Source organism: Nerophis lumbriciformis, linkage group LG26, assembly GCF_033978685.3.
Source record: "Nerophis lumbriciformis linkage group LG26, RoL_Nlum_v2.1, whole genome shotgun sequence".
Lineage (NCBI taxonomy): Eukaryota > Metazoa > Chordata > Actinopteri > Syngnathiformes > Syngnathidae > Nerophis > Nerophis lumbriciformis.
In genome coordinates this window covers 739,988-752,500 of record NC_084573.2, presented here as the reverse complement: position 1 = coordinate 752,500, position 12,513 = coordinate 739,988, and the positions used below count along the sequence as shown (strand labels likewise).

At 37.9% G+C, this 12,513-nt stretch overlaps 1 protein-coding gene and 1 gene segment (V, D, J or C); both read left to right on the top strand.

Annotated features, from left to right (window-relative positions):
- Positions 1-5,146, top strand: part of LOC133624091 (uncharacterized) — a 28,046-nt gene extending 22,900 nt beyond the window's left edge. Inside the window, exons 7-9 of the mRNA XM_061987706.1 lie at positions 114-162; positions 219-324; positions 4,707-5,146. Coding sequence (XP_061843690.1) covers positions 114-162; positions 219-301 — 132 coding nt within the window. The 3' untranslated portion in view covers positions 302-324; positions 4,707-5,146. The remainder of the gene's footprint in view (positions 1-113; positions 163-218; positions 325-4,706) is intronic.
- Positions 5,147-7,590: 2,444 nt separating this feature from the next.
- LOC133623543 (T cell receptor beta variable 6-1-like) lies at positions 7,591-10,001 on the top strand. The segment is given in 5 exon segments: positions 7,591-7,642; positions 7,717-7,824; positions 9,314-9,397; positions 9,452-9,505; positions 9,682-10,001. Coding segments are annotated over 5 exon segments (618 nt in total).
- Positions 10,002-12,513: the final 2,512 nt, after the last annotated feature.

The window sequence follows — 12,513 nt, the reverse complement described above, 5'->3', positions numbered from 1 at the left end:
GAATTTATTATGAAAATGTGAGGGTGAAAAGTTAGCATTTTTTGTGGGAAAGTGACAACGTTTCAAAGCAACACCCGAAGCTTGTCATGAAACGGCGTCTTGTGTCTCTCCAGGGCAAGAAGAGGAAGCGAGACCGAGGAAGGCACAACTCCAGCGTCTCAGGTAAGACTCACCATTCTCAACCGAGGTGACTCGCACGCTCACGTCTTCTTCCAAAGTGATGGCGGAGGAATTTGAGCACGGCCCATATCGCCACTACCAGAAGTGCGATGCGAGGGACACACAGACACATGGCTGCTGAGAGGACCTACCCAGCGGCGTCAGGTAACTGATATACGACTACCAAACGCTTCATCACAGACTATACCTACAATCAGGTAACTGATTACCAAACGCTTCATCACAGACTATACCTACAATCAGGTAACTGATATATGACTACAACATGCTTCATCACAGACTATACCTACAATCAGGTAACTGATATATGACTACAACATGCTTCATCATAGACTATACCTACAATCAGGTAACTGATATATGACTACAACATGCTTCATCACAGACTATACCTACAATCAGGTAACTGATATATGACTACAACATGCTTCATCACAGACTATACCTACAATCAGGTAACTGATATATGACTACAACATGCTTCATCACAGACTATACCTACAATCAGGTAACTGACATATGACTACAACATGCTTCATCATAGACTATACCTACAATCAGGTAACGATCACAGCAGTATATGACTACAAAATGCTTCATCACAGACTATACCTACAATCAGGTAACTGATATATGACTACAACATGCTTAGTCACAGACTATACCTACAATCAGGTAACTGATATATGACTACAACATGCTTCATCAGACTATACCTACAATCAGGTAACTATCACAGCAGTATATGACTACAACATGCTTCATCACAGACTATACCTACAATCAGGTAACTGATATATGACTACAACATGCTTCATCACAGACTATACCTACAATCAGGTAACTGATATATGACTACAACATGCTTCATCAGACTATACCTACAATCAGGTAACTGATATATGACTACAACATGCTTCATCACAGACTATACCTACAATCAGGCAACTGATATATGACTACAACATGCTTCATCATAGACTATATCTACAATCAGGTAACGATCACAGCAGTATATGACTACAACATGCTTCATCACAGACTATACCTACAATCAGGTAACTGATATATGACTACAACATGCTTCATCACAGACTATACCTACAATCAGGTAACTGATATATGACTACAACATGCTTCATCAGACTATACCTACAATCAGGTAACTGATATATGACTACAACATGCTTCATCACAGACTATACCTACAATCAGGCAACTGATATATGACTACAACATGCTTCATCATAGACTATATCTACAATCAGGTAACGATCACAGCAGTATATGACTACAACATGCTTCATCACAGACTATACCTACAATCACACTTTTCTACAAAACAACCAGTGAGTAAATCAAGTTGTAGTTATATATCAATAAATGAATATAGATGACTAGTATCCATTTTCCCTTGATAGTATAGAAAGTAAACATCGATATACAGTACTTTAGAGTAGTCGCTGTACAGCTTGTACATGGTTTTCCGTCCAATCCGATACGAGTAAAATTCTGACTGGTGTCAACGATGTTTGTGCAAATACACCGAGCGTGTGTGGTAAAATTTAAAAAGTTGTGTATTTTCAAATAATAACATATGTAAAAAAATAGAACGTAATGAGCAACAGCTGACATTTTTAAACTAATAATAATAATATAATTGGTCACCTGTAACACAAAAATATTTATTTAAATATATAATATCTGTTTCAAGCATGTAAAAAAAAAAAAAATTGTAAATATCCAAATTATGGTGAAAAAAAGTTTAGACACCCCTGATCTGAAATATTGAAAGCTCTAAAAATTATAATAAAAATATACTTAAAATATAAATAAAGTTTAGTTAGTTGGTTAGTTAATTAAAAATAAAACGGAAAACTAGTGAATCAATTTGAAAAATGACAACCATAATAAACACTGTTAAATGTGTAAGTGAACATTTAATATTTTTGAACAGGCATCATTTTTGACACACTAGTTTATGCAGTTACACAATCTAATTAATATCATTATTTTTATTCTAAAAAGAGTAAAAATGTAAGAAAAAAAGAACAAAAAAACAGTATATAATGAGAAACAGCTGACATTTTTTAAACTAATAATTAATAATAATATAATTAGTCACCTATTACACAAAGTTTTGTCTTTGAATATATAATATCTGTTTCTAGCATTTTTTTTAAATAGAAAATAATATCCAAATCAAACCCTTGGTGAAAAAAAGTTCTAAAATATTAGAAGCTTATAAAAATAAAAAATAAAATACCTTAAAATATAAACAAAGTTTAGTTAGTTAAATACAAATAAACTAACTAAGGAAAAAATGTAATTGAAAAATGACAGCCATAATAAACACTGTTAAATGTGTAAGTGAACATTAACATTTTTGTACAGGCATATTTTTGACACACTAAATTATGCATTTACACAATCATATTAATATCATTATTTTTATTCTAAAAAATGTGCAAATGTAAGAAAAAAGAGCAAAAAAAAAATGTATGTAATGAGAAACAGCTGAAATGTTGCTACTAATAATTAATAATAATATAAATAGTCACCTATAACACAAAATGTTGTCTTTAATTGCATAATATCTGTTTCTAGCATTTTTTAAAGACAAAAAAAATCTAATCAAAGCCTTGGTGAAAAAAAGTTTCGACACTCCTGATCTAAAATATTAGAAACTATAAAAAATACAAATTTAAATTAAACTTAAATATCAAATATCAACAAAGCTTAGTTAGTTAAACATTTAAAAATACTAACTTATGAATTATTTTGAAAAATGACAACAACCATAATAAACACTGTTAAATGTAAGTGAACATTAATATTTTTGTACAGGCATCATTTTTGACACACTAGTTTATGCAGTTACACAATCATATTAATATCATTATTTTTATTCTAAAAGAGTAAAAATGTAAGAAAAAAAGAGAAAAAAACCCGGTATGTAATGAGAAACAGCTGATATTTCTAAACTAATAATTATATATATATATATATATATATATATATATATATATATATATATATATATATATATATATATATATATATATATATATATATATATATATAAAACAACGTTTTGTCTTTGAATATATAATCTGTTTCTAGCAATTTTTTTTAATACAAAAAAATATCCAAATCGAGTCCCTGGTGAAAAAAAATATTAGAAGCTCTCAAAATAAAAATTTAAATATTTCTTAAAATATAAACAAAGTTTAGTTAGTTAATTAAAAATAAAATAAGGTAATCTTTAATTTGAAAAATGACAACTAACCTAATAAACACTGTTAAATGTGTAACTGAACATTTTTGTACAGGCATATTTTTGACACACTAGTTTATGCAGTTAAACAATCATATTAAAATCATTAGTTTTATTTTAAAAAAACATAAGTGAAAATGTAATAAAAAAAGAGCAAAAAAAACGGTATGTAATGAGAAACAGCTGACATTTTTAAACTAATAATAATAATATAATTAGTCACCTATAACACAAAGTTTTGTCTTTAAATATATAATATCTGTTTCTAGCATATATTTTTTTTAAATAAAAAAAAAAATCCAAATCAAGCCCTTTGGGGGAAAAATGTTTAGACCCCTGATCTAAAATATTAGAAGCTCTACAAATAAAAATAAAAATATTCTTAAAATATAAACCAAGTTTAGTTAGTTAAATAAAAGCAAAATAAGGAAAACTTTTATTTGAAAAATAACAACAACCCTAATGAACATACTGGCATCATTTTTTGACACACTAGTTTATGCAGTTAAACAATTATATTAATATAATTATTTTTTATTATAAAAAATATAAGTAAAAATGTAAAAAGAAGAGCAAAACAACTATAAAATGAGCAGCAGCTGACATTTTTAAACTAATTAATAATAATATAAATAGTCACCTATAACACAAAGTTTTGTCTTTAAATATATAATATCTTTTTCTAGCATTTATTTTTTTTAAATAAACAAAATATCCAAATCAAGGAATGTGAGTGTGAATGTTGTCGCCCTGCGATGAGGTGGCGACTTGTCCAGGGTGTACCCCGCCTTCCGCCCGATTGTAGCTGAGATAGGCTCCAGCGACCCCCGCGACCCCGAAGGGAATAAGCGGTAGAAAATGGATGGATGGATGGAAGCCCTTGGGGGAAAAAATAACACCCCTGATCTAAGTAAAAATGTCAGGTATGTAATGAGAACAATTAATAATAATAATAATTATTGATAATATACTTTGTCACCTATAATACAAAGCTGAACACAAAATCTGTTTGAGCATTTTTCCAATAAAAACACCAATAAGGCCCCCGAATACTCTTGACTTTGATGGAAAAAGTTTGGACACCCCTGAACTAAAGTATCAAAAGTATCGACGTGTTGATGTTGATAGAATCGATATAGTAGCATACAGATGTGATATCGGCGGTATGCATGGATCACTGTTGTGTAGCAGAGGCCAATGCAGTAAGTCAACACACAGCAAACATTGCGTAATCATTGATGTGTCCCAGGGCGACGCAGATATGAAGACTGGCTGTGATGGAAGAAGATGTTCCTGATTGATGGGAGAGAAGAAGCCATGCTTGATTGACACTGCACCAGTACATTGGGATCCATGTTGTTTTTCCATAATCAATCAATTCCACAATTGATCTTGCCAGACTGCAGGCAAGATTGTCTCCAGTGGACAGTGAGAGTACTGCGATATTGTCCGCACATACTTGTACTCTCCTCATGATACAAGTACGTGCGGAAGTGGGAGGGCGGTGTATTGTTTGGAGCACCTGAGCACAGAATAAAGAATCAGAATACGGCCGAGTCATCAATCAATCAATGACTTGCATTCCTGTAGATGGCAGTAATGAGCTGTGTGTGTGTGTGTGAGTGTGTGTGTGTTGTGTGTGTGTACCTTTTACTTTCTCATGGGAAATAAAATTAAAAAAACTAAAAAGGGATTGGTTTGAGTTTTATTTTGAAAAACATACAATTGAGGGAAAATAAGCATACTTTCCCAATGCTGATTAGCAACAATTAGGGTTGAAAAGGGTTTGATTTGCATTATATATACATGTAGATTATATATATTGTTGCGTTTCGGACCAGTTGTTCCTCCCAGGGAATTCAAGTCACAATTCGCTACCAAGTTCTTTCCGACACTTAAAGCTGAGTTGAAAAACCACCAGAGACAGAATAGGTATTTTGTTGTATATTCTCAAAGCTTTGCCAATATACATTTTTGATTGAGACCAGTCTAACCCTAGAACATGCTCTCGCGCCTCCCAAAATGGTCTGTCTTCCCGATCCCACCACCCTCTCTCTCGTCCCATCTCTGTAGACAAAACAAAATGCTAGTCTAAACACGTTCCAAAGAACTCAAGGTTATCACACATAGTATACTTGCTGACAGAGCATCAAGAGAATAAATGGAAAACACGAGCTGTTTTCAAATATGACAAAGAACTGGAAGAAGTACAACAAATTCGGATATATGTGAATATCTGCCTCCGACTATACGGGTAAAAGCCAGTAAATTAGAATATTTTGAAAAACTTGATTTATTTCAGTAATTGCATTCAAAAGGTGTAACTTGTACATTATATTTATTCATTGCACACAGACTGATGCATTCAAATGTTTATTTCATTTAATTTTGATGATTTGAAGTGGCAACAAATGAAAATCCAAAATTCCGTGTGTCACAAAATTAGAATATTACTTAAGGCTAATACAAAAAAGGGATTTTTAGAAATGTTGGCCAACTGAAAAGTATGAAAATGAAAAATATGAGCATGTACAATACTCAATACTTGGTTGGAGCTCCTTTTGCCTCAATTACTGCGTTAATGCGGCGTGGCATGGAGTCGATGAGTTTCTGGCACTGCTCAGGTGTTATGAGAGCCCAGGTTGCTCTGATAGTGGCCTTCAACTCTTCTGCGTTTTTGGGTCTGGCATTCTGCATCTTCCTTTTCACAATACCCCACAGATTTTCTATGGGGCTAAGGTCAGGGGAGTTGGCGGGCCAATTTAGAACAGAAATACCATGGTCCGTAAACCAGGCACGGGTAGATTTTGCGCTGTGTGCAGGCGCCAAGTCCTGTTGGAACTTGAAATCTCCATCTCCATAGAGCAGGTCAGCAGCAGGAAGCATGAAGTGCTCTAAAACTTGCTGGTAGACGGCTGCGTTGACCCTGGATCTCAGGAAACAGAGTGGACCGACACCAGCAGATGACATGGCACCCCAAACCATCACCCAACCATGCAAATTTTGCATTTCCTTTGGAAATCGAGGTCCCAGAGTCTGGAGGAAGACAGGAGAGGCACAGGATCCACGTTGCCTGAAGTCTAGTGTAAAGTTTCCACCATCAGTGATGGTTTGGGGTGCCATGTCATCTGCTGGTGTCGGTCCACTCTGTTTCCTGAGATCCAGGGTCAACGCAGCCGTCTACCAGCAGGTTTTAGAGCACTTCATGCTTCCTGCTGCTGACCTGCTCTATGGAGATGGAGATTTCAAGTTCCAACAGGATTTGGCGCCTGCACACAGCGCAAAATCTACCCGTGCCTGGTTTACGGACCATGGTATTTCTGTTCTAAATTGGCCCGCCAACTCCCCTGACCTTAGCCCCATAGAAAATCTGTGGGGTATTGTGAAAAGGAAGATGCAGAATGCCAGACCCAAAAACGCAGAAGAGTTGAAGGCCACTATCAGAGCAACCTGGGCTCTCATAACACCTGAGCAGTGCCAGAAACTCATGGACTCCATGCCACGCCGCATTAACGCAGTAATTGAGGCAAAAGGAGCTCCAACCAAGTATTGAGTATTGTACATGCTCATATTTTTCATTTTCATACTTTTCAGTTGGCCAACATTTCTAAAAATCCCTTTTTTGTATTAGCCTTAAGTAATATTCTAATTTTGTGACACACGGAATTTTGGATTTTCATTTGTTGCCACTTCAAATCATCAAAATTAAATGAAATAAACATTTGAATGCATCAGTCTGTGTGCAATGAATAAATATAATGTACAAGTTACACCTTTTGAATGCAATTACTGAAATAAATCAAGTTTTTCAAAATATTCTAATTTACTGGTTTTTACCTGTATATATATAGTCGGAGGAGTGTAACGGGCTCCTTTGATTTGACGAGAAACCCTGATGGTGTTTACTTTGATGCAATTGGACAACCAAGGGGGGGGTCCCACCACAACATAAATTGTGGTGTGAATCCTGTGCAGGTTTCGAGAACCTTCCTATAATTGGTGCTATTTTCCCTGTGACTGCTACTAAAAATGTAGAACGCATTAACTATGTTTTTTATAATCTGTTGAGACTGACCAACCTGGCTAGTGATGCTGTTGAGGGGCTTGCTGAACAACTTGCCCCAACTTCCCTCATGGCCGTCCAGAACCGCATAGCCCTTGACCGTATCCTAGCCAAGGAAGAAGGTGTGTGTGCAATGTTTGGTGACCAATGCTGTACCTTCATTCCTAACAACACCGCCCCCGATGGCTCGGTCCAGAGGGCCCTGGAGGGCCCTGGAGGGCCTCCATGCCCTGTCTAAGGAACTTACTGAAGTTTCCGGTGTCTCTGACCCCTTCAAAGATTGGCTCCAAAGCACCTTTGGAAGGTGGTCTGACCTAATTCAGTCTGCCCTGATCTCCGTTGGAGTTTTCTTGGTATTGCCCCTTGTGCTAGGTCTTTATGCACCCGCATCATTGTTAGAGCTGTAGAAGGTCAACCCCACCCTGTTTCTGGGTTTGCTATGTCACTGAAGGGGGGTCAAGCAAAGTGGTGACTTTCGAGAAATGCTAGTTTCCTTCCCTGACAGTGACGACATTGACATAGATTCCATCCGTTACTAGCTTGCTCAAAGAGGGGCGTATTTTAGAAGTGTTGTACTAGTGATAAAGATCTTTTTAGAAGATCTGAAGGGGGAATTGTCGGAGGCAGATATTTTCATATATCCGTATTTAAGTGTTACTTCTTTATTTTCATAATCATAGGCTCCAGCGCCCCCCGCGACCCCAAAAAGGGAATAAGCGGTAGAAAATGGATGGATGGATATTACAAAACAGGCCCTGCGATGAGGTGGCGACTAGTCTAGGGTGTACACCGCCTTCCACCCGATTGTAGCTGAGATAGGCTCCAGCGCCCCTGCGACCCCAAAAGGGAATAAGCGGTAGAAAATGGATGGATATTACAAAACAGCTAGTGTTTTTCTTCCAATTGTGGTCTTTTGGTTGTCTGCAAATACTGTGTGCTAACCTTGAATATGGAATGTAAGGAGGAGAGATAATCCTTCTCCTTATCTCTTGTGTCCAGCTGCGGAGGACAATGGGCATGTGTTTAGGCCGAAGACAACGAGGGTGGGAGGGAAAGAGACTTTAGAAGAGAAGGTTTCCATTTTTGAGGGCAGACCATCTTAGCTGCGCGATTGAATGTTCTATGCTGGACTGGTCTCATGATATTTACAAAGCTTTGCAAATATATTACAAAATACCTATTCTGTCTCTGGTGGTTCTTCTACTCAGCTTTAAGTGTCGTAAAGAGCTTGGGAGCGACCAGAAACTTGAATTCCCTGGGAGGAACAACTGGTCCAAACGCAACAATATATATAATCTACATGTATATATACCCATATATGGATAGAATAGAATAGAAAGTACTTTATTGATCCCTGGGGGAAATTCAGCACCACAGTTCGCTCACGATAAACAATGATTATAATACATACAAATATATCTAAAATAGACAGGTATGTATGTGTGTATATATGTGCATATATTTGTATATATGTGTGCATATGTGTGTGTATATACAGGTACATATGTATACCCTGCCTTAATTAACAAGTAATACTCATATGAGCCACTAGAGGGGGACAGGTACATATGTATACCATGCCTTCGACACTACAATTAACAAGTAATACTCATATGAGCCACTAGAGGGGGACAGGTACATATGTATACCATGCCTTCGACACTACAATTAACAAGTAATACTCATATGAGCCACTAGAGGGGGATGTGGCATTGCTGTCATTTTTGGTGTGTGGACACCCCTGGATAATAAAGGTTGTTGCATGTATTCTACCACATGTCCATTGCCAATAGGTGGCGCCACAAATGTCATTTCATCCTCAGCGCCCTCTCCCACTGACCCCGCCCACATCCGCCCACTGACCCCGCCCACATGCGGTGCAGCCCTTTAGTAGACTAAGTGCTGATGACAGCGACTTAATAATCCCAAAGACATGGTGGTGCTCTTGTTCCTCAGCTTTGCTGCCTGCACTGCTCTGCTCTCAGGTAACAACACTTAGTGCACAATAAACTAGGCTTGTCAACTTAGTGCACAATAAACTAGGCTTGTCAACTTAGTGCACAATAAACTAGGCTTGTCAACTTAGTGCACAATAAACTAGGCTTGTCAACTTAGTGCACAATAAACGAGGCTTTTCATAGTTCCACCATCTTTTCAGCAGGAGAGAAAGTCAAGCAGACTCCCAGTGACATGTTCAAGAAGACGGGAGAGTCGGCCACCATCCAATGTATTCATAACGTGCCGAGCTACAACCTGATACTCTGGTACCAGAACCTGGACATGCAGATGCAGCTCCTGGGCTACATGTACTCTGACAGCCCCAGCACAGAAGATGGTGTGGATGTGGAGATCAAAGGGAGCGCCGCAGAGAATAGAATGTGTCAGCTAATCATCCCAAATGTCAACCTGAACAGCAGTGCACTTTATTACTGTGCAGCTAGCTACCACACTGCAGCATTAAGCTGTCCTATCAAGTCATAAACCTGATAACACCCCCACAACCTCACACCTGGATCCAACCCTCCCCAGCACTCTTTTTAGAACGGAGGTTAATCTGGTTCATCAGATGTCTTCTCTTGTGACATCAGAGCACCACTGTCGCTATCACCTTGTGGTTTCCAACCTTGGTACTCTCCAACGTAGACCTCAAAACCTTTTTAAGGTGTTCCAACCTTGGTACTCTCCAACGTAGACTTTGAAACCTTTTTAAGGTGTTCCAACCTTGGTACTCTCCAACGTAGACTTTGGAACCTTTTTAAGGTGTTCCAACCTTGGTACTCTCCAACGTAGACTTTGAAACCATTTTAAGGTGTTCCAACCTTGGTACTCTCCACAGTTGACTTCAAACTCACCTTTTTTTTTGACGTGTTCCAACCTTGGTACTCTCCAACATAGACTTCAAACTCATCACCTTTTTAAGGGGTTCCAACCTTGGTACTCTCCAACGTAGATCTCAAAACCTTTTTAACGTGTTCCAACCTTTGTAGTCTTCAACGTAGACTTCAAACTCATCACCTTTTTTTAAATGTGTTCCAACCTTGGTGCTCTCCAACATAGACTTCAAACTCATTACCTTTATAAGTTGTTCCAACCTTGGTACTCTCCAACGTAGACCTCAAAACCTTTTTAACGTGTTCCAACCTTGGTACTCTCCAACATAGACTTCAAACTCATAACCTTTTTTAAGGAGTTCCAACCTTGGTACTCTCCAACGCAGACTTTGAAACCTTTTAAAGGTGTTCCAACCTTGGTACTCTCCGGCGTAGACTTCAAACTCATTACCTTTTTAAGGTGTTCCAACCTTGGTACTCTCCAACGTAGACTTCAAAACCTTTATAAGGTGTTCCAACTTTGGTACTCTCCAACGTAGACTTCAAACTCATCACCTTTTTAAGGTGTTCCAACCTTGGTACTCTCCAACATAGACTTCAAACTCATTACCTTTTTAAGGTGTTCCAACCTTGGTACTCTCCGACATAGACTTCAAAACCTTTATAAGGTGTTCCAACCTTGGTACTCTCCAACATAGACTTCAAAACCTTTACAAGGTGTTCCAACCTTGGTACTCTCCAACGTAGTCTTCAAACTCATCACCTTTTTAAGGTGTTCCAACCTTGGTACTCTCCGACGTAGTCTTCAAACTCATCACCTTTTTAAGGTGTTCCAACCTTGGTACTCTCCAACGCAGACTTTGAAACCTTTTTAACGTCTTCCAACCTTGGTACTCTCCGACGTAGTCTTCAAACTCATCACCTTTTTAAGGTGTTCCAACCTTGGTACTCTCCGGCGTAGACTTTGAAACCTTTTTAAGGTGTTCCAACCTTGGTACTCTCCAACGTAGACTTCAAACTCATCACCTTTTTTTTTGACATGTTCCAACCTTGGTACTCTCCAACATAGACTTCAAACTCATCACCTTTTTAAGGTGTTCCAACCTTGGTACTCTCCAATGTAGACTTCAAACTCATCACCTTTTTGTAAAGGTGTTCCAACCTTGGTACTCTTCAACGTAGACTTCAAACTCATCACCTTTTTTTAAAGGTGTTCCAACCTTGGTACTCTCCAATGTAGACTTCAAACTCATCACCTTTTTGTAAAGGTGTTCCAACCTTGGTACTCTCCAATGTAGACTTCAAACTCATCACCTTTTTTTAAAGGTGTTCCAACCTTGGTACTCTCCAATGTAGACTTCAAACTCATCACCTTTTTTTAAAGGTGTTCCAACCTTGGTACTCTTCAACGTAGACTTCAAACTCATCACCTTTTTAAGGTGTTCCAACCTTGGTACTCTCTGGCGTAGACTTCAAAACCTTTTTAACGTGTTCCAACCTTGGTACTCTCCGACGTAGACTTCAAACTCATAACCTTTTTAAGGTGTTCCAACCTTGGTACTCGACTTTGAAACCTTTTTAAGGTGTTCCAACCTTGGTACTCTCCGACGTAGACTTCAAACTCATTACCTTTTTAAGGTGTTCCAACCTTGGTACTCTCCGACATAGACTTCAAAACCTTTATAAGGTGTTCCAACCTTGGTACTCTCCAATGTAGACTTCAAACTCATCACCTTTTTGTAAAGGTGTTCCAACCTTGGTACTCTTCAACGTAGACTTCAAACTCATCACCTTTTTTTAAAGGTGTTCCAACCTTGGTACTCTCCAATGTAGACTTCAAACTCATCACCTTTTTGTAAAGGTGTTCCAACCTTGGTACTCTCCAATGTAGACTTCAAACTCATCACCTTTTTTTAAAGGTGTTCCAACCTTGGTACTCTTCAACGTAGACTTCAAACTCATCACCTTTTTAACGTGTTCCAACCTTGGTACTCTCTGGCGTAGACTTCAAAACCTTTTTAACGTGTTCCAACCTTGGTACTCTCCGACGTAGACTTCAAACTCATAACCTTTTTAAGGTGTTCCAACCTTGGTACTCGACTTTGAAACCTTTTTAAGGTGTTCCAACCTTGGTACTCTCCGACGTAGACTTCAAACTCATT